This window comes from Andrena cerasifolii, chromosome 13 (assembly GCF_050908995.1).
Source record: "Andrena cerasifolii isolate SP2316 chromosome 13, iyAndCera1_principal, whole genome shotgun sequence".
NCBI lineage: Eukaryota > Metazoa > Arthropoda > Insecta > Hymenoptera > Andrenidae > Andrena > Andrena cerasifolii.
The window spans coordinates 6,678,296-6,699,173 of NC_135130.1; the positions used below are offsets into that span (position 1 = coordinate 6,678,296).

The 20,878-nt window shown below is 46.5% G+C and overlaps 4 protein-coding genes across 6 annotated transcripts in view; 2 read left to right on the forward strand and 2 right to left on the reverse strand.

Moving 5' to 3' along the window:
- Window positions 1-3,444: 3,444 nt before the first annotated feature.
- Window positions 3,445-7,687, forward strand: Gilt1 (Gamma-interferon-inducible lysosomal thiol reductase 1). Of its 2 annotated transcripts, none has more exons than XM_076825516.1 (5): window positions 3,445-3,585; window positions 4,229-4,390; window positions 6,060-6,257; window positions 6,783-6,938; window positions 7,030-7,687. In XM_076825516.1, exons 1-5 carry the CDS (start codon window positions 3,508-3,510, stop codon window positions 7,132-7,134), a joined length of 699 nt encoding a protein of 232 aa, XP_076681631.1. In that variant the 5' UTR covers window positions 3,445-3,507; the 3' UTR covers window positions 7,135-7,687. The 2 variants fall into 2 exon arrangements, with proteins under 2 accessions (XP_076681631.1, XP_076681632.1); XM_076825517.1 differs by having other exon boundaries at window positions 7,042-7,687.
- Window positions 7,688-7,771: 84 nt separating this feature from the next.
- Window positions 7,772-14,704, reverse strand: LOC143375893 (uncharacterized). Its single transcript, XM_076825512.1, has 6 exons — window positions 12,156-14,704; window positions 10,986-11,844; window positions 10,268-10,605; window positions 9,773-9,934; window positions 8,894-9,332; window positions 7,772-7,911 (listed from the first exon to the last, which is right to left on the reverse strand). The coding sequence occupies exons 2-6, from the start codon at window positions 11,827-11,829 to the stop codon at window positions 7,802-7,804; spliced, it is 1,893 nt and encodes a 630-aa protein (XP_076681627.1). The 5' UTR covers window positions 11,830-11,844; window positions 12,156-14,704; the 3' UTR covers window positions 7,772-7,801.
- Window positions 14,705-14,843: 139 nt separating this feature from the next.
- Window positions 14,844-20,878, reverse strand: part of LOC143375894 (aladin) — a 36,541-nt gene continuing 30,506 nt past the window's right edge. The window contains exons 1-6 of one of the 2 annotated variants that reach the window (XM_076825514.1): window positions 17,023-17,408; window positions 16,351-16,744; window positions 16,169-16,286; window positions 15,628-16,097; window positions 15,242-15,566; window positions 14,844-15,171 (exon numbers count right to left, since the gene is read on the reverse strand). In XM_076825514.1, coding sequence (XP_076681629.1) covers window positions 14,860-15,171; window positions 15,242-15,566; window positions 15,628-16,097; window positions 16,169-16,286; window positions 16,351-16,709 — 1,584 coding nt within the window. In that variant the 5' untranslated portion in view covers window positions 16,710-16,744; window positions 17,023-17,408 and the 3' untranslated portion in view covers window positions 14,844-14,859. Of the gene's footprint in view, window positions 15,172-15,241; window positions 15,567-15,627; window positions 16,098-16,168; window positions 16,287-16,350; window positions 16,745-17,022; window positions 17,409-20,878 lie in introns of those variants that run through there. The other variant, XM_076825515.1, reaches the window with a different exon arrangement.
- The window catches only part of LOC143375891 (uncharacterized), a 49,559-nt gene continuing 46,145 nt past the window's right edge, over window positions 17,465-20,878 (forward strand). Inside the window, exon 1 of the mRNA XM_076825509.1 lies at window positions 17,465-17,766. Within this exon, the coding sequence (XP_076681624.1) occupies window positions 17,712-17,766 (55 nt within the window). The 5' untranslated portion in view covers window positions 17,465-17,711. The remainder of the gene's footprint in view (window positions 17,767-20,878) is intronic.

Below are 20,878 nucleotides of genomic sequence, written 5' to 3' on the forward strand. Positions count from 1 at the left end.
TTGATAAGTGATGTCCCTTGTTAGCAGGTTTCATAAATTTCGACCTTGTGATATGTTCTTTAATTGGATTGCTAACTGTTTTTTTATTTTTTCATGAAGTACCCTTTTTGTAAGTATGTAGAAATATGATTAAAATATCAAATCCATCACTCAAATACTGAACTGTATTCATTTATATATTTTTATTTCGAAATATATGTTTTGGCACATAGAGTCTTAATTACTTTCAGCCTACAATTTGTGTTTATCAGTGTCCCTATATAAACCTTTTTATCAGAGGCGTATCTAGGGTGGGGCAAGTAGGGCTCGTGCCCTGGGTGCCAATGCCAGGGGGCGCAAAAAAGCCGAAAGAAATAGTGTTTCTTGAATAAATTTATTTGGATGGTAAATGTTAGTAGTTTACGCTTGTTATTTGTGTGCATCGCATGCCTCTTTCGAGAAGCATAAAAAAAAACTTGTTGCACTTTTCGGCTTCAACTTTCAACAAATCATTCCCTTTCCCATTCTTGATAAAAGTATTCAACTGGTGTATTTAATAATTGAAATTTAACCTTACATGCTGCAGCCGTCGAACGCCACTCGATTCCTCTTCGGTATTGCACTGATTCTAATTGCGAAACCTATTTCATTTCCAAAAATTAAAAAAGCAATAAAACAAAAGTATATTAAAACCGACCGAAGATTATCCTCGAATAACAGCACTGACTCTAATCTCGCGATTTAAAAATTTCTAATTCAGAGTCATATTTGCCACGCAAAAAGCACTGACATTAAAAACCGCATAGCGCGCGGTCAGAATTGCACCTGCGACAGAAGAAATTCGAATTTGAAATAATTGTCCCCAACTAAATACAAGTATTATACACGCCAGGTCCTAATTAAATGTCTCACAGCGACAAAATCGTTGTCGTCCGACCAATCGACAAATACTGACTAATCCGACGAAAAAGTACTTTTTTATTTATTCAAAAGGGGGCGGCACTTTCGTTCACTTCCGATAGATGGCGTACAATGTCATACTCTTTTACTCTGCGATGGTTATATTTAAATATTTAGGCCGGTACTCATAGTCGCTACTTATTCTTAAGCAAATGCTTAAGCATTCGGCATCCTCTACTAACCTAGTAGCTAGTAAAGGATGCCGAATGCTTAAGCATTTGCTTAAGAATAAGTAGCGACTATGAGTACCGGCCTTAGATTGTATTTCGTGCCTCGTTCTCAGGATTACTACTGTAGTTTCCTTCGCGTCGCCTAGAGGTCACAACGTTCAGAGTGAAAAAGAAAAGACTGCCCAACTGCTTCCCCGTCTTTTCCTACTCGTTCTTCTGTCTTCATGCTGTGCAAAAAATGTTAAATAGTTAATTATCTATTACGAAAATGATTGAAAATACAATATAGGGAAGTAATAAAGGATTTGTTCTCAAAATCCAACTGCTAATGTACATAATTATTTGCAAAGAATCCAAACGTCGTTAAAAAAAACTTGTATGTTGAAGATCGCGTTACAGCTGTTCTAACAGTCTGATAAAAGTATTAATATCTAATTAAGTACACACAAAATAATGTGTGTGCGGAAATATTATATAAGAACGAAGTCAAGGTGGTCTATTTCAATTTACAACTGCAGGGGTTCTGAAATTATATGTAAAATATCAATAATCCATTAAATAAAGAGAATATCCGCTTAATACTGTGTCAGATTCATACTCACCCTGTCCAACAATAAATATCATCTAATTACATACTTCTATAGTCTATAGAGTCGTGCGTCTATGGTTGCCTACCACAGGGCAACCGTTCCCCGCGAGAGAGTTGTAGAAATCTTTTGCGTTCTATGTTCACAGTCCCCCCAGTTGGCATACAACATTCTGCAGGTTCATATTCTACCCAGTGAAATGCGTTAATTACGTTTCACCATTAGCAGCCAATATATACGTGCAGGTTTCTTCCTGTACCTCACGTTTTCTCTCCAGTCCCCCACTTGGAACCTCAACAGTTCTCTTTCTAAATACCCCTTAGGTCTCAGATATGTACTACATCACCAGCTTTCCAGAGTTTTCGATATTAATTATTTCCCCAGCCACAGAGCAATTTGATATGTTTTTTTTTACTATTGAAACTCAAGCTGTAGCATGGTGAATAAAAATATGGAATACGATCCTAAGTCACTGTACTCACCAGAAGGCATATATCCTTCAATTTAATTAATTATCAGTTCTGATAGGTAAAACCACTTATGTCTATAAATTAACACGACACCAAATTCATCCCACAAAGTGGGCTGTGTAAAGTGTGGACTCTAAAGCTAGCCAATGATGAATACAAATTCTCTCAAGCCCAGTGAGTTCATGAAATAAAAACGAAGGGAAGAATAACTTAAACGGGGAACAGGTTTTATCGAACTCCCTTATCTATGAGGCATAAGTTGCAGAGCTTGAGTAGTGGGAGCATAGGCGAGGTATAGGATAAACCAAACATTTAATATAAATTATTCTATCGAATGCAGGATTGGTGTTAATATTAAATACAGCGAGATTCCCGGGAACTGGTGGGGATAGCGACGATCAACTAACGAGGCAGAGGTCCGATCAGTTAACGAGGCATCTCTGTTTCATTTCTACGCATACCAATATTATTGCACATCATTTCCACATGATTTCTATTCTATTTTAACAGCCCTTCCCTTCATCGCTGCTACTACATTGCCACCTTACACCCACACATTCGCGGACTTAAATAAAAAGGCCCAGGTGGCACAGTTCTGGGACACCCTGTATACATAACAGAATTACAAATAAATTTACCCGCGTGTGGTATGAAAATTATGAGAAATAAAAAAGAAAATAGTGTTTGCATAAAATCATAATTTTTTTTGGAAGATGGGGCCCTGAAGTTGGGGCCTTTTGGGGCCCAGGCGGCAACTGCTCATCGGCCGCCCCTTAAATCCGCCACTGCACCTACACCATTTTTACTCTACACTTCAAAATTCCAAGCCCACTTCAGAGTACACTTTTCATTACACAGAAGATTTTGAGGTGCGAATTGTACCCTGCGATGTGGGTCAGGTTGCACTTTTACTGTCTCTACCGGCTTCTGTAATTGAGTGGAATCTAGTCCCCAGACTATATTCAGTGTCGCTTAAGGTACACTGTGGGACAAAACCACGGAAGTTTCACGAAGACCGATATATTTCAGTCCTCGCGACGCGAACCCTCGCAAGGTGTTTGGTCTACCTTATCTACCATACGCCTAGCCTATAGTGAAAGCCAGCGGACGATTCCTCAGATCGCAATCGTAGGAAGAGTGCTGTAAGACGCATTCCTCGAGTTGGGACGTTTCGAATACCATTGGGACGTATTATTGATTATCTCTCCCTGCCCCTCTCTCGCCTCCGATGAGCCCCCCTTCTTCTGCATTTTCGAAGCCCCCTCCTCAGCATCAACCGACCAGCTAGTGGACAAAGCTGGTTTAAAGCGGTGCCCGCTTTATCAGCCTACCAGAACAACCATGCGCTGCTACTTGTTCACTTCGAGCTGCTCCCTCGCGGCCTTAGCCCTAGTTGCACTCTTCAGCAACGGCGCCCAGGTAAGGTTCCTAAACAATTTTCCAAATCCGCTTAAGATAAACCCCGCGATCCTAACATTCTGAGGAATTGGTGTCTAAATGGTATTTTGCTGCTTCCATTTAATTTGGGGTCGGTTAATATTGCAAGTCTGATGTTTCACAGATGCATCGTGTGATTTGAAAATTATCGAAAGTGCTTTGTATCTGAAGTAGAATTTTTTGGAAATTTGGCACCGTGTACTTTTTTTTTGATGATAATATATTGGGGGTTTTATATATTTTTGGATTCTTCCAGAGATTCTTTGAACAAGACAGTATAATTTCTGGTAAGAGTTTAGTACAAAGTTCAACAGGTTCCTACTTAACAGCGCTGCTGAATAGAGGTTCTCAAAAAGAAACGGGATCCGGTTTTTCGAGCATTTTTTCGCCTCGCCCTTCGTGCAACGTTTAAACCTGTTTAAACAGAGGTGCGCAGAGCGTTCCTACTCTTTCCTTTCAAGGGTACTACCAAGTTGCATTTAAAAATCCCCACGAGCTTTATTTACCCTCAGTATTAATCGGGAATCGTAGAAAGGAAGAGGAAGATGCAACGCTGTAGAACGTAGCCAGGCGCTGTTGTAAAATTGGCACACGGTCGTGACACGTTCTCTCGTTAATTGCGCAGGTAGCTGGCGATGGAGGATCGAAGCAAGTGATCCAGGTGGGAGTTTACTACGAATCATTATGCGGCGACAGTATACGATGGATCAAGGAGAAACTGGCTCCATCGTACGAGATTCTAAAGGATCACATTAATCTTACCTTCGTTCCCTATGGAAAAGCCTCGGTGAGTGTTTTTTTTTTTTAAATTTCAATAGAATAAGACATCTCCCTTCTTGACTCTTCGTAAGCGAAATTTGATATTGTTTATCAGTAGGTATTTATATGACGTAGAAAATACGACAGGAAATATTATGAATTGTATTCAGACGAGAGGTAAAGTTTCAATCAACTAGGACTCTGTTGCAGTGAGAAAGTTAATGACTCACGAAATTCCAGCGGTTGATAAAAACTATTGCCCATTAGCATATGCGATCACTGACGCGGTTCGCGAATCACGTGTGTACTGCCGAAATTTACTTCGGTAAATTTAACAATTTGCGCGCGGATTTAACGGTGACCTCAGAAGATCGAGGAGTTTTGCGCGTGGATTCCCCATCGCGATAAAAGGCGTCTCTCGCGGAACAACGTGGCCTTGCGGCTTTTGTTCCTGTTATTACATCTGGCCAGAGACGTAACGGGACGATAGTCGCAATCATTTTGGGAATGACGAACATTAAATTCGTACTCGCCGAGAACGAAAACACTTGACGATATTGTTTATGAAGAGTTGAATAAATCTTATCTGTTGCTCGTCAGTCGTATTAAACAGGGAGTTATTGGAGCATAGAAAAATTGACTGCTGGGGTCGAAAGTACATATTCGGGGAACAAAGTTGAATCGGAGTTGGAGCAGTTCTATAATAATATCGTATGCCCCACTGTTGGCAAGATTACCATGACCACAGTCGGAAGTGGTAGAAGTTTGAAATAATTTAGGAATAGAGCGATATGGTCTCTTATTATTCTTATGTTGCAAAGTAATACTAGTAGTAATATTAATACCAGTAGTAGTAATAATAATAATAGAATACTAGTAGTAGTAGTAATAATAGTAGCAGAATATTAGTAGTAGTAATAATAATAATAGTAGAATACTAGTAGTAGTAGTAATAATAATAGTAGAATACTAGTAGTAGTAATAATAATAATAATAATAATAATAATAATAATAATAATAATAATAATAATAATAGTAGTAGTAGTAGAATACTACTAGTAGTAGTAGTAATAATAGTAGCAGAATATTAGTAGTAGTAATAATAATAGTAGAATACTAGTAGTAGTAGTAATAATAATAGTTTCAGAATATTAGTAGTAGTAGTAATAATAATAATAGTAGAACACTAGTAGTAGTAGTAGTAATAATAATAATAGTAAAATACTAGTAGTAATAATAATAGTAGTAGTAGAATACTAGTAGTAGTAGTAATAGTAGTAGCAGAATATTAGTAGTAGTAATAATAATAATAGTAGAATACTAGTAGTAGTAGTAGTAATAATAGTAGCAGAATATTAGTAGTAGTAATAATAATAGTAGAATACTAGTAGTAACGGTTGTAATAATAATAATAGTAATACTAGTAGCAGTAATGGTAGTAATAATAATAACAACACTAGTAGTCCTAATGCTAGTAATAATAACAGTAATACTACTATTATTATTAGTACCACCACTATCCCACGGGAAAAGTACCCTCAACTTAATAAACAAATATCATAAATATTCCAAAACTCCTGAAAAGTAAATATGGTGATATAAAGACCTAACCCAGACCTCCAAAGCCCATGCAACGAAAACCATAATTCCATCCAATGCATTTATCTTATATTACGATATTGCCTTGGGATGCGTAGCAAACGCAGGACCCTGGAACCGGTCAGTGGCAGTTCTCCTGTCAACATGGGGCCTCAGAGTGCGAGGGGAACATGGCCCAGGCCTGCGCTATCAACGCGATCCAAAACGGGGAGCCGGTCGAAGGGGTTCAGCAGCTCACCGCCGCGCTGGTTACGTGTGCAATGACCTCGAGGTACCCCCCGTCGGCCGTTCCACAGGTAGGCACATCCATCCTTCTTCTGCCAACTGGAAACCGCCTATACTATAACTCCGCTTGCCGCGCTATTTTCCACTAACCAGGGAGAAATATTACTTGCGCAATTCCACGACAGACCGACAGCCGTGCGCGATCGCGCAGCAACCACTTGATTGCTGGTTTCTGAGCACAGAGATTACGGGTGGGCGCGGGAGGCTACCGGGGACTTAAGTTAATTACGGGGCAGGAGCATTCATTTACCATGGGGAAAGTGTAGTTTATTTTGGTAAAGCAAGTGCCACAGCGTTTGCTTTCCACATTGCAGGGAATCTTATCTCTCACTAGTTGTTCTTAATGGGAGGATCTTGGAGGGAGTACCTTAATTGTCAATGGAGTTCCGTAAGACTAGTTTAAATGAAAAAATATTTCACTTTGAATAATAGTAAGAAGTACTGTGAGTACCTGGACTGATAGTATCCTTTCTAAGTTAGACTGTAGAAATAATGTTTCTCAGAGATCCCTGATCTAATGTTAACGAACCTTTCAGTGCGCTAAGAAAGTCGGACTGAGCGACGATTTGCAGAAGAGCATCGACGATTGCATCGCTGGCCCACTGTCAAAGGAGCTGCTCGCTGCTAATGGCGACAGAACGGCGGCCTTGAACCCGGCCCTCTCTTTTGTGCCGACGATAACGATCAACGGAGTGAGTACTTAACGCTGCTTGCGCGTCGATTTAACGGCCATCGACCGAAAGTCTAATCGCCCAATTTTTTGTCACTCGACCCCGTCTCTAGGTGAATTCTAAGGAGTACCAAAGCAAGGCACTGCACAACTTCCTTAAACTAATTTGCGAGCAACTGCAAGAGGGGGCGAAGCCGTCGCAGTGTACGAGCGCTTGAAAATAAACGGTTGCTTAACCCTTTCGCCGCTGAAAGCTCTCCTATAGTGGGTCATTGCTTTTTATACAAAGCCTGCTATAGTCTGACACAAATGCAATCACCTGACGATGTCACTATGGTGGCCAATTAACCGGTTCTATAGGAGAAGCTTTTATAAGAAGTTTATAAGGAGCGTTTGAACTGTACACGAGAACAATCACTGCTTTGGTATACCTGCGAATACTTTGTTAGAAGATAGATCGTCAGTAGTTAAATGCATTGAAGAGAGAAACCGTAAGAGGGGTTTCTTATGACTTCTTTCCGAATACGTCCACCACTGTTCAACAAACTCACACGGCGGAATACTTACCTTCGACGACGTAACAAGTTCCCAGCGCCACCAATCAGTCCACCATAAAGACTGAAGCGACAGCCTCCATTCCATCGAAACTCTTGCGGTAACAAAGGTGTTAAAGAAAGAAGAACCGAGTAGCCTGGCATGTAACAATGCTCCTCGCATAAAATATATACAAGTGCCTATGTACAAAAATATATATGATTCCATTGGGTGTAACATCGTGTAACATTCGTTATATAAAACCGAGTACAAAAATGGGGAACAATGTCTTTGGGAACACGGCAGGAGCGCCCCTCCGCGAAGTGGCCATTACTTTTCGCAAACATCCTCCTACCCGTCGATGAACACAGCGTCGTCCAAGCTGCTCAGCTCGAGGAACTGCTGCTCTATGTCGGAGCCGAGCTCGTGGAAGTCGTGCACGTCGTCCTCGCCGCAGTATCCTGCAACAGAGACGTCGTCCTGCAGGTGTACCGCCGTCCACGTTCGGTAAGAAGCGAATCGGATCGTATTTTTATTCGAACGAGAGCCACGGCTCTCGATGGCTGGAATTTAAAAGGGCACGCGTGTGTCGCACGTGTCAGCCGCCGTCGTCTGTTTTGGCGCGTGCGTACGTGCGTGTGCCCCCGGCCAAAAAAGCCAGGAATATTATTTTAAGACTCGGTGTGGGGTAAAGGCATAAAGCGGCGAACCTCCTCTGAGATTAAGCATGGAGGACCGAGAGTAGCGTACACTGTCATCGGCGTCGTTACCACGCGGCCATTCACCGACACAGAGGCACGGCCAAGCACGCGCGACCGCCTGACATTAACGTACTTATTCCTACACCGGGAACAACTCTGGCTGACTTTTTTTAAATGGATGAATCGAGGCGGAACGGACCGCGCTGAGTCCCACTTTGGTACGGAATCGAGAGGGTTTGGACATTAGAGTCTAACGTTTGGAGATGTAACAATCTTTATAGATATAAGAATGTTCACAGTATTAGAGGTATTTGAACGTTGATTAAGTTAAGCTTGATTAACCCTCGAACGGCGGATAGCTTAAGCACTCGTCAGATGCAGACTACATTTCGATTTCAAGGGTTATATATACACACCTTAGAGCAAGCTTTTATAACAGATTCTCATCTCCTGATAACCCAAAAACCTAATTTCGAAGAAGTGATACTAATAAGCAGTAGCGCGTGTAGTTTAATGTCTAACGGGTCAAAATGGACCCCGTATCTACGAAGCTTCTCAAGACTCTACTAATTTTCTCAAGTAACTTGAATAAAAGCAATGTTCAGTCCCAATACTCTAAGGAATCTCTAGGTGAACATCCAGCATACAATAACACCGAAGGTTCTCAACCAGACTCCTCTACATCATCAAAGCTATCATGCAACCGCGATGAATTTTGAACCGTATATAGTGTTTTCCTTACCTGTACCGTCCACGTGCGAGTTGCTGACGTCATCGACGAGGAAACGCTTCACAGACTCAAAGGGGATGTACTCTTGATTGCTGTCAAGGCTCATGGAAATCCTATCGACCTGACACAGATTCGCCTGGAACAAGTCCGCGTCCTCGTCCCCGTAAGACTCAGAAGTCTTATATGACCGATAATTCGATTCACCGGCGTACGCCATCGCCGTCGTTTGCGGCTGCTGTTGCTGCGGCTGCCTGGCAGTCGCGGAAATCAGATCGTGCCGCGACGCACTGGTCGAGTTGCTGGGAATGCTTGCAGATATCTTGCTGTCCGTCGTCAGCGATAGGTTGGACAACGGCGTCGTTGGCTCGGAGTGGTTCTTCACATGCTTCCTGAGACTCGACGGGTCCGTGTACCGTTTTCCACAACCGGTCACCTGACAGGCGTATGGTTTCTGGAAATGTAAAAACGAGTTGAAATGATGGGATACCTTTAGACTTACTGGAACGCAGAGGTTAGGTTCGCAAGGAGGGGTGTGGAATTTTTTAATTGGTTTCGTTGTTTTGGGGGGATAAGATTTTAAGAGTAACTCGAAGGTACGCGTGTTCCACGACGAAATAGTGTACTGTATTTGCATTGATAGCTCGTTATGCAAAACAGCGTGACAGAGTTGAGAACCGTCTGAATTTGCAATATTCGTTATCAGTCGCGCGCTACTGTCTCGCGCGTGGAGGATTAATGAAAACAAGATGACGATGTTTGTAAAGTGCAGAGTGCATTCGCGATTGTTTAATTTTTGTGAATTGAATGGGGAATGAGAACAGGTGGAGTAAGAGTCTCCACAGGCAATCTTGAGGAATAACACGGGGATGCGAGAGAAAGACGGAAACGTACCGTGTCGTAGTGAGTTCTTTGGTGTTTCGCGCGATCGCTGCTGTTGCTGAACGCTTTCGAGCAACCGCGATGCTGACACGCGTAAGGCCTCTCCCCTGTGTGAGATCTTTGATGGATCTTTAAATTTTCTAGCCTAGAGAACGCCTTCTTGCAGCCAGTGAACTGTAAAAATGAAGAATGAACATTTAGCTGTGTGGTGATACACGCGACACAATTCTTTCGGAGAACTTTGGCGCAACAGTTGATTTTCCAAAATCCCTGACTAAAAAACAACTTTTAGCTCAAGATCCATTGTAAATTTAAAAAATCAATATAATACACTCAAACACTATATCGTCTACCTAAAAAAGAATCACAAGGTACCCTAAAACCAACTGTTGCATCAACTTTAAAGCATCCTTCCGAGGAGTGGCGCTAATTTCAGGTGGTGGAGTGGATCAACCTAGCTTCAATAGCAAAGAAAAGTCAGAATAGAAGTAGAATTTGCGTACACACCGGACACTTATTCGGTTTCTCCCCGCTGTGGACTCTCATGTGTATCAGCAGCTTGTATCTAGCGTTAAAGGGTCTAGCCCGTGGACATCCCTGCCAGAGGCAAGCGAACTCATCCTGGCCACTTCCGGTACCCGTCACACCTTCGCCGTCCTTTTCCTTGTCCTTGTCCCTGTCCCTTTGCACCCGCCTGCCGTGTCCGTGCGCGTTCGACGAGGAGGATTCGACGTGTCGTCTCTCTATATGCCGAACCAGGCCCTCCTGTTCAGCGAACGCGCAGCCACAGTCCACCCAACGGCACTGGTAGGTGGACGTCAAGATCTCGTCGGTCGTCGAACAGTCTGCGGAGAAGCGAACGTGTCATCGTGAGGCTGAGGTGGTCGTACGCGCGTAAACAGCGCGGAATGGGGATGCTTGTTAGGGGAAAGTGTCTACGAGTGGTGCTCGAAAACGCCACTTGAGGGAGGTTTGCGGTCTTCCCTAATTTTGTCCCGGTGTTTATTTGTCTCCCTTTTTTAAACAACCTCGCCCCTTCTTTAGGCTTTAGGTGCAGATAGGTGGGCGGAGGGACCACGACGAGTGTTCTCTCGAATGGAATCGGGCTTAACTTGTAGGACCCAATGAGTATTAACTACCTCTGATACATTATCCGATTCGATTGGAGCAGAGACTCTATTTGGTACATACTTTCTACGCTCGTTGGTAGTGTCTTGAAACTCACCGTAAGATTTGTCACGTTTCTCCGTCCCCGACGTGGACTTGGACACAGGAACCCGTCGATCGGTCAGCAACAAGCCCTCGTTTCTGGGAAGGACGACCTGGTTCCCAAAGCCGCCGCCTTCGTTCGCGAAGCTCACCGCTGAGATAGTAGATTGCTGGCCCGAGACCAGGTGTCCAACCGCGTAGCACGACCCGCTCAAGTTGGAGAACGGGTCCTGGAGTTCCTCCAAGTACGTGGACGAGGGTGATGACGGGGAATCCACGTTGCCCAGCAGGGACGTGGGGTCGCCCCTGATCAGGCTCAGGTCGAACTCGTCTGTGGCGGTTTGCATGGGACCGGTGAACCCTTGGTCCTCTGTCTGCGAGTGCAGAATGAGGGGCAAGGACACCGTCCCGTCGTCGTGGTACTCCTGGTAATCCTGGTAGGTCTGGTACTCGGGGTAAACCGTGTTGCAGAAGCTGCGGGAGAAGGAGAACGCGGAACCGACGGAAGGTAGCCTCGCGTTGGGGCAGTCTTGCGCGTTGTTCCACGTTGGAGTGGTCGCCTCGCTTCCGGTGCTACCTGGCGACTTGCCCATGGTGGAGTACTGTTGGCAGGGGTACTGGAAGGCTGCAGTGAGCTGCTCCCAGTCGGTGTACTCCCGAGGGCTGGCGTTATTTGGCAGAATGGGGGACGACACACCGGTATCCGCGTGGGAGGTCGCCCAGCAGGCTTGTTGGGGGTTGGTGCTCATCGTCGTGATAGTTCCCAGGTGCAGAGAGCCGAAGTCCTCCTGCTTGATGCTCCTGGAGATCCGTTGCACGTCCTCCTCGTTCCTGTCCGCGTGGTAGTCTTCGAGGTGCATGCTGACGGCTGGCGGCTGTAGTTTGAAGAGAACTGTGAGATGTAGCTGGTGGAACGATGGGGAGGATAGGATGCTGGAGGATTCACAAAGCCAGGATAACTGAATGGGAGCTCCAGAAATGTTTAACAGCTCTCCAATTTAAATTAAAAGAACCGATCAAAGAACCTCCCAATGAGGCACCAGGAGAATAACATTCTGAAGAACCCCAACTACCACCCAGAAATTTACAAACCACCGAGGATCATTGAGCAAATTCAAACAGCACCAAGAACAATTTCGCAATATTCGTTATCCAGATCGAATTACTGCTTCCACTTGCCACTTACAAGATCAGCGCGTCGTAGATGCGACTTCCCAAACCGCACGTCGCCTATCAGCTCGATTAGCTTATCACTCGCTCCTTGGAGGGTACAGGGCAGCGTGGCACGCGCGCTCGCGCGATCTTAATCACAGATAGGCGATGAGAGAGTAAGCAGGGTGACCGACTGTGCGCGGTGCTCGCGATGTAACTGACCCCGAGATAAGGAGGTACAGCCCTGGCCAGCGCACCCGTTCCCGCGTCTCCACGAAGACTATCAGCCAGGACAAGACATCGCTGCGTTTTTCCAAGCAGACAACGGGACAGCCAGCGGCGAGGATCCCCTCCACCCTTGCCGAGGAGCAAAGGGAAGAAGCCTTCGAGAAGGGTACGCGCCGCCCACTCGCGTGGCCGCTCCGTTTCCCCCCTCGAGGAAGAGGAGACGACGCGCACCGAGGCGCTCGTGCATCATCCGATGCACTTGCCCCTGCACCCGACGTTCCTTCAGTCCTTCGGTTGCCGCATATCGGGGTGGCAAGGGGCACACACATCTGCGCGCACGTCTGTCGTCTCCCTTTTTCGTGCCTCTCCATTCCAATTCGTGGCCGTCGTTTTCTTTCCCCCGTTTTTTTCCCCACTGCTCCGTGCATAGATTCCTGGAACGATTATGTTGGATTGTTTCAGAGGACAACGTCGCCGGGCCCCGTCCAAGGGGATTGCATCATTTGCTGATATCCCCTTTTTGTTGCTTCGCGCATTCCTTTGGCGATGGTGTCGAAGGGAGGGTCAGGTGACGGTGTATCGGTAATCGTGACCGCCCTATCTGGGTCTGCTGTTATTTCGGGTAGGTACAAGGGGTGCAATTTTGGAGGTTATGGCTGAGAGTAATTGGATTGCAATTGGGTAATTTAGTGATGATTTAGTGGGTGGGGATCGGCAACCCTTTGAGATCTCGCTGGAATATTCCCCAGTCGTAGCGCAGCGAATGTAGCTGAGGCAGAAAGAGGGAGAATGGGGAGGGGGTGCTTAGGCCGATCTCTCGTCGGTCGAACCCCGAGAATCGGGTGCGGGGGCAAAAAACGTAAAACCAGCTGCCGCACACGCGTCACTTATTAACAACAGCTTCTTCGCGCGCACACATGAGGGCAAAGTCGTTCACTCCTTCCTCCTATTACAGCTTACTATTATTTCACCCGACCTCCCCGTTCTCCTCTTCACTCGCACGCCTTTCAGGCTTTCGCGCGACCACGCTTGATATCTGCCGCGTTTATTGGGCAACCGTGGCTCGTTTCCAAGACGCTCGCTGGAACAGCGGTCTTTGACTCGTAACTCCGGACAGTCACGGAATCAGAAGCGAGAACAAGCAGAGTTTGATGCAGCAATTGAAATTGTGTGCCAAACTACCAATTTCTACCGTTGCATAGTCCCAAAGGTTTATCACACTGAAGCGCAACTGTTGCACCGAGGACTGAGAAACGTTCTGGTAGAGTGCTGGGATGAATGAATGACGAACGAATTGTCCTTCCATTCATCACCGGGCCAATTGAAAACGCATTGTTATGATTCCAGAACGATTCTCGCGACAGCGTTGTCTTATACAAGCTGTTGTGCTCCCAGTTTCTTCTACAGAGCGGGGTACGCGCACACAGCCACTCCTCCGTGCATCCTCCTACTCACCCCCTTGTATATACACGCGCGCCTGTGCATCTTGACTCCTGGCACGCACGCACACACACAGCTACACACGCATGCGGTCGCAGTTGCATCTTATGGTCGGGTTATACGTCATATTACCGGGTAGATAAGTGATAGAGTGGCACATGTGGCCTGCCAGCCCTCTATGCTTACATTACACATACTATGCTCGCTCTCGGGCACGCTTTTTTGCTGGGGCACCTGTCAACTCCGTACCATAGTCACCGCATGTGTACGACTGCCATTAAAATAAATATACTGGAAAAAGGATTTCGATCGTGCACCCCATACGGATGCAATAACAGAAAGAGAACGACGGAGGGGGAAGATATAGGTAATCTCGACGAACGTTTGATAAGTGCACATTTAGAAGAACCTCTTCCATCATTTGTAGATGAAACTGAGTTCTAATAGAAGTTTGTATTACGAATCATCTACAATGCAGGAGTAACGTTTGGAGAAGATTCTCCCTGTACACTTTTCATCGGTATAATCATTTTTGTGGCCGTTGGTAATGCGTATGTGTCAAGTAGAAATGATGGAGCATGTTCGAGGAGAGTATATTTAGGACGATGGAACGATTAATTTGTGTGTTGTAGCGGTGGGTAGAAGGTATTGGAAATAGTGCGGGACGCATCACGCACGTACGTGTCGGCGGTTCAGCATTCGGTCAAGCGACGTAAAAATAGAAAGACGTGCGCTCTGCATGTGACTTCGTATAATTAGGTACCGAACTCGAGCCGTCGCGTTGTATGTCCCATACGTTAGGAAGCTAAAGCGTTAGAGAGCCTAACACGGGACCAGCGATTCTTTTTTTTCCGTTTTCAACCCGTCAGCGGGCTGACGGTTATGAAATATTATATAATTCTTCCTGAAACGCGGCAACCGTATGCGCACTGTTTATTCCTTCTTCAAGCTCGATTTAACAAAAATATTTGGGACTCTCGAGCGTACACTGGTATATACAAGTATCAAAAACGTATGAAAACACGAAGCGACGATTGTTGTACGGCTTTTCTTCTTACATAGTGTCGAAGTTAACCGTACGTAGCGCTTAAATCGAAGTTATATGTATCGTGTCTGATCGTGAACGTGTGAGAGAGTGACGAAGAAGTTACGTTCACGTTGGGATGATCCTCTTTCTCGACGATTGGGAAATGCTGTATGCGCCCGCTGCTCCAAGCGATCGTTAAGCAAACAACGGAGGAGGGACTGCTGCAGTTCTGGTAGAAATTCATGCAATTAGGGACTTCTCCGGGGAAGCCCTTGATAAGGCAGCCTGGTTTCATCTCGACTACACGCGACATGTTCCTCACTGTTGGCTTCACTAACGCGATCCAAGGGCTATCCTAAATAATCAAGAAATCCATCGTTAGCGTCCTTGATTCGGGAGGATAGACACCTCTGAAGGAACTGTACCTGGAAGAGTATAGCGAGGTACTTTCCCGTGGGATCCCACTCCATTGCAACTACTCTGCCACCGACGGTAACGTAATCATCGTCCGATGTGAAGTTCACTTTCGTCAGATCTATGAGTGGCACGGCCATTTTTGCATCGTCGAGGGAGGCTTTCTTCACGTCGAAAATATTTTCTCGCAACGGCAGGGAGAAGATTGTCGCGGGATCCTCGGTCGACGTGAATAGTAGAGTCAAATTGGGTCCGAAGCATGCAGCGGCCACTCGACCGCTAGGAACTGTCCATTTCTCTGCGCGCCACAACGTTGCCACACCGGTGTTCCAAACTCTGTGCATAGAGTCCCGCGTGAAATTGAAAGGTACATTTGACTAAGGCTATAGTATCGTACCTGAATACATTCCTACATGTCGCCGCGAAGAGTTGAGAGCCACAGGACGACCAGCGCGTAAAGCTCAAGCCACCTCCGCCGACTCGCCTCAATGGAACACCTTCCTTCTTACACGTATCCCAAATGATCATATTTGCGTCTGCTGGGGAACAAGACACCAGCAGATCACCCTGTGGATGCCACGTGACGCTTGTAACTGGCGCATGATTCCTCTGCTTGAGCAACACTGCGTGGCTAAGAGAGTTACTGGCTGCGCCTAGTTCTATCGTCCAGACTAGGACACCTATGTGACACGCCACTGCCAATTCCTTGCCAGCGAGCGGCCTCCAGCTTACGCAGGAGACTGATTTCTGAGCGCTGTGCCTTAATATCGGCACCGACAGTATTCCTTGGGAAAAGATACGTATACGATCGTCCCTCGTGACTACAGCCAGCCGTGCGCAATGGGGATGCCAAGAAAGACACCGGATCTAAAAAGCGAAGTTAAGAACTAGCCATAAATTGGTTAAAAACTATCAAGCGAGTGGTAATGATTTCTTACGAGAGCCATATCCCAATCCCTTGACTGAACAACATCTGCGACTGACCCTGACCCGATGGTAGGCAAGATTTCTCTTTGATATATCCCTTTATCCATTAAATCTACTACCCACTTGAGTCTGAAATTGAGATGTAACGTTAACCTCGGGAAGAAATTTACAGTCGTTCGGTTGTCATTAAGACCTTGTGGCTATCCAATGTACAGCTGCCGTGACCTCCTCCGGATCCGTGGCTGCAGCGAGGCAAATAGCTTCGGCCAGCCCCTTCTCCCGCCATACACTGGCGATTCTTTTAAAGATACTATCATAGACTGGCAGGAACAGATCGTCAGCGCAGACTGTGCGGGCTGTCTCGCGTGCGGTCAGAATATCAGGGGCAATTGAGACCTCTGGATATTCTCGCAGGTACTTGGAGAAAGGCTGCAGCTCGTCCTGCAGCCTTTCGTACTCGCAATACTGCAATGTATTCCCAATGAACCCAACAGTTGCCAGATCATCGAAGGAAGGGGAATTAAAGTCTTGCAACGACAATATTTTCATCATGCTCCTCCGTTCTGCAACTACTTTATTTATTTAACCTATAAAGACAAAGGAAGGAAGCTTCCTATTATAATCGTACAATTTCGTCGCATAAAACTTACATACGATATGAGATAAAGGAGTAACAAAAAGTGATACAGAAGTCAAGATGCATCTATATATACATTGCTGCGAAACATAACCTAAAATAAATTGAACCCAATGAACAGTATCGCGAATCAACGACATTCCCGCAAAGATACATTATCGATAAAAGCAAACATCGCTTGCAAAAAGTGTTCGAAAACACTTGAGCATGGAAAATCCGAGTTCGTACCTGGCTACGACTGAAGCCGGATAAAATGGCGAGAGACGGTTTACATCGGTCGCCATGGCAACCGCCGTTGGGGGGCGTGGCAAGCGGCGATCGTCTGCGCAGGCGCGGACCAGCCGCCGTTCGATTCGTCTGAATCAAAGAGATGAAATTCGAATCGATTTCACCGCCACTGATTTGCATGTCACTCGTTAATTTTCCGCTCGGGTTGCACGTTTTACTACAAACAATCGGCGAGAGCGTGCTCCCCGCGAGTAAGCCGGTCTCTGTTAAATAAGAGCGGGACGAGAAGTTGTCGGTGCGACGGTGCGCGTCCAAGTGACATGGGGCTAGAGTAGGGGGCAACGAGCGCAAGGGTGGGGACCATTTAGGGAGGGATGAGGTGGGGACAGCAGTGTGCGGTCGCTATTCGTGCGGCGAGAATTACGTATTAGAGTTGTCTTCTGCTACGGGCAGGCATCGCTCGTCCGGTAGTTCCGTTCCCAAAAAGCTTCTTCTGTCGGGTAGACGAGCGACACGGGACACACTCGCTCGGCGGACATTCGATAAGATGCTACCGCGAAGGTAGCGGCGAAATTTGTCGCGGTCGCCAACAATGATTTCGGCGGAGCTTTCGTCCTAGAAAAGTCGGCCGAGATTACTGGGAAGACGAGAGACAGAAGGGAGGAGGACCAGCTCGGTCTTCGCGAGAGATGGGCAAGAAGGGTTCCAAGCGAAAGACCCGATGGAAAAATCTCAGCATTGATGGTGAGTGAGTTGCAAACATCCCGACGTTACCCCGTGCAAGCCCTGGCCGACCGCTCGTGCAATCTCCCTCGGTCGATTCATCTATCATACCCGAAACCGAGAGCCGCGCCATATGACATCTACGCGGGGTTCTGTTACAGTCGAGCGGAGTTCGCCTGGGAACTGTCGTCTCGCGTTGTCCGAAGTGTCCCCTGCTGACACGCCACACTGTGGGCACTCGTGGGCCCCCGACGCGCCGTGTTTGATGCTGTAGTTCTCTCGTAAGCGAGGAAAAAAAAAACCATCCAAGAGCATGGGGGTAAACAAGAGCATGGGGCCACTGTCGCGAGTACGTAACGCTTGACCCGGTGACAGCGCGATGTTCTCGGCGAAACTCGCTGTGTTCCGCCCGGGACAGAATCGTTTCCAGCCCCGTGCATCGATCCGTGTACATTCCGCTCACTTGATTCTGCCCGCTGTGCATATATGCGTCGGAGCTTGATGGCGAGGTAAGGTCGCGTGTAGAGCGGTCGCTCTAGCTAGACAGGCATGTTGCAAGGAGGAGAGTCGCGGAGGGTACAGTCGATGCCCACTTGCATATGCACGGTGGCCAGAATCGACTGTACCCTCCATGGCTCTCCTTGCAACATGCCTGTCTATCTAGGCAACCGCTCTACACGCGACCTTACCTCACCGCCAAGCTCAATTCTCATGGAAACTTCCTCCTGTTTCTCTGCCTCAGTCCACCCCCCTTGGTCGTCGGAGGTGTACTCCGTCGACACGGCCCCACTCCGCATACGCTGCCTCCATCTATACACAGCCCGGTGACACGGCTAGGGTAAACTCGTGTGCAAAAATCGCACGCTCTGTCTCGCCACCGTGTGCTCGCGTTAACTTATCTCAGAACCGTGTGGTGTGGTTCCTACGCAGGGTGGCATCCCCTCTCGCCATGGCAGTCCTCTAACGTGGCCTTGCTCGAGGCAGCTTCGCAGGTTTTAGACGCGAGAATTGAAACTGTAGAAAGCTTCGACGAGGAGGAAGACTCATACTGGCCACGAGGAGAAGTAAGAGACGCAGATTAGGGGAATGTGCTTTGAACAGTTCTGAGGGACTCGGTTGAAATCAGCGTCCGACTGGGGCAGACGGAGCGCAGAATTGTTGGAAGTTCGTGCGTTCGATGGAAATGCCACCCACGTGACTTTCTTACGCAGTTTCCAACGATCGATTAGCTTTCCCATGCCCCGGTTTGACAGGACCCGGAGGTTCCAAATTTGTACGTGCTTCCAGGGCACTTATCTCGCTGAAGGTAATCGAGGCTATTAGGGAGATGAAAATATATCGAGGAGAGATCAAGGGACGCCCGTCAAGAATGCAATAAAATTACACTTTCTAAGTAGCCAAGTTTTTCTGCCATCGTCCTTGACGCATGGGACTTTGCGTTACACGCAAATAGATTGATTTCCATCTGTTCACTGACTCTCTGCTGATTCCAAGTGGATATCTTCGATTTCTCAGTGGTATGCACATTCGCGGTAGGATCTTGGTGTTTTCATACAGCCCAGGGTGTGCACGTGGTCACCGAACGGTGGCCATTATCCTTTTCAGTGAAAGTGGTGGCTGTCGCGTGCATTCTGCCCTCTCGTCATTCCGATTATTGCATAAGAGATCGCGGCATGTCTCGTATCATGCGACCATGCAACTCGGACTCGAGAGAAACGACACTTCGTGTCTCCTAACCTAACAACGCTCAGAAAGCAGAACGCACTTGTACAGATGGCGGTATGTGGCAGTAGACATGTTGGATCCCATGGGAAAGCGAGGAAACGTGGTGTCCTTCGAGGCCAGTTTAACAATAACGTCTCATTGGCATAAACTAAAAAGATATAGGGACTGAAACACGTGCAGCAAAAAGAGAAGTTCATTCCTCCATCAGAATTAGTAGCTAATCTGTTCCCCTACGAATTTTAACTACGATACGAATTTACATATCCCAGGCGAGTGTACAAAACATTGGATCAGTGTTAATCGCACGATAATCTCCGAATGTAACAGCGCAGAATTTTCCCAGCGTTATCGCTGGATGCTTTTACACCGTTTGCTCTTTTTATCTTCTATATTCCCAAAGTCTCGATTCCACGCTTGCTTGGTTCCAGCGTTTATCAGGGCAGCTTGCGTTATCGCCGCCCGATAAGGTTACGAGGGTTCACGCAAGTAGCTAGATCTCGCGGCAGATTTACCGAAGGAATTTTCTTCCGACGTTTCTGAATCCACCTCCAGGGGAATAAACTATCGTGGAAATAAATTTTTTACAGACTTCTGTCGAACTTGCGCTTACTTCGAAATCCGTTGCAGATTCAGTCACCTGATCGTAGCTGCCTGTTTTTAAAAAGAAAAGTGACATTTCTCCCTTTCTGCTCCATCGTTGCACCAGTTATTCGCGAGGGAAGCGCGTCCGGCGTTAATAAACACGGAGCGTTCCGCGCGTATCTCGCTTTCGTTTTCGCTCGTCTCCGTTTCGTATTGAATGGGCAATTATGGTCGCCGGTTCGAACGGGAGTTTCATAGATGATAAACAGCATGGGGTCACCGGTGTTAATGGTAAACGTAAACAGAGGTGTAGCAGCGATCTCCGCGTTTCAGTACCGAACCTTCTACCCGGCGATCTCGAAAACTCGAGCCGCGTAATGATTTCAAAACGCCCAGGTTTCGCGCGCTTTTATGCGGCGCAGTGGGGGAAGCGCGTTTGGCGCGTTTTCTCTGCTAATTAACCACGCTGAATATTTTCCTGCGGCTCTCGAAATGGCTGCAATAAAAAATAATTGTATTATCTGCGAATGCTGATGAACGTTCGTGCCTTAAGAAACTGAGGCATTGGAGCACCTGTTCGATTGCAATTTATTCCATTGGGAATAGAAAATAATTTTCCAGCGGGGGTGAAAGTTGAGATGAAATCATTCTAATCTGCTCCCGTGGAAGACCGAAGCACTTGGCCGAGACAGGAAGCATTCTCTGGAAAGTTGCTTGCGTTGCAGCGATTGCGCAATTTTTTACTTCGCTTCAATATTCATTGGGTCTTGAATAATTCGTTGCCGCTTCCGCGAGACGGAATATTTTGTAATAGCCGCTTTCTAAT

Bases quoted from the DNA above. Each gene is read 5' to 3' on its own strand.
- Gilt1 (XM_076825516.1), top strand. From the start codon at position 3,508: ATGCGCTGCTACTTGTTCACTTCGAGCTGCTCCCTCGCGGCCTTAGCC. The intron at 3,586-4,228 runs GTAAGGTTCCTA...TTAATTGCGCAG, and splicing joins TCTTCAGCAACGGCGCCCAG to GTAGCTGGCGATGGAGGATC. The intron at 6,258-6,782 runs GTAGGCACATCC...CGAACCTTTCAG, and splicing joins CCCCGTCGGCCGTTCCACAG to TGCGCTAAGAAAGTCGGACT.
- LOC143375893 (XM_076825512.1), bottom strand. From the start codon at position 11,829: ATGCACCTCGAAGACTACCACGCGGACAGGAACGAGGAGGACGTGCAA. The intron at 9,333-9,772 runs GTACGTTTCCGT...TTACATTTCCAG, and splicing joins AAAGAACTCACTACGACACG to AAACCATACGCCTGTCAGGT. The intron at 7,912-8,893 runs GTAAGGAAAACA...TCTCTGTTGCAG, and splicing joins CTCGCACGTGGACGGTACAG to GATACTGCGGCGAGGACGAC.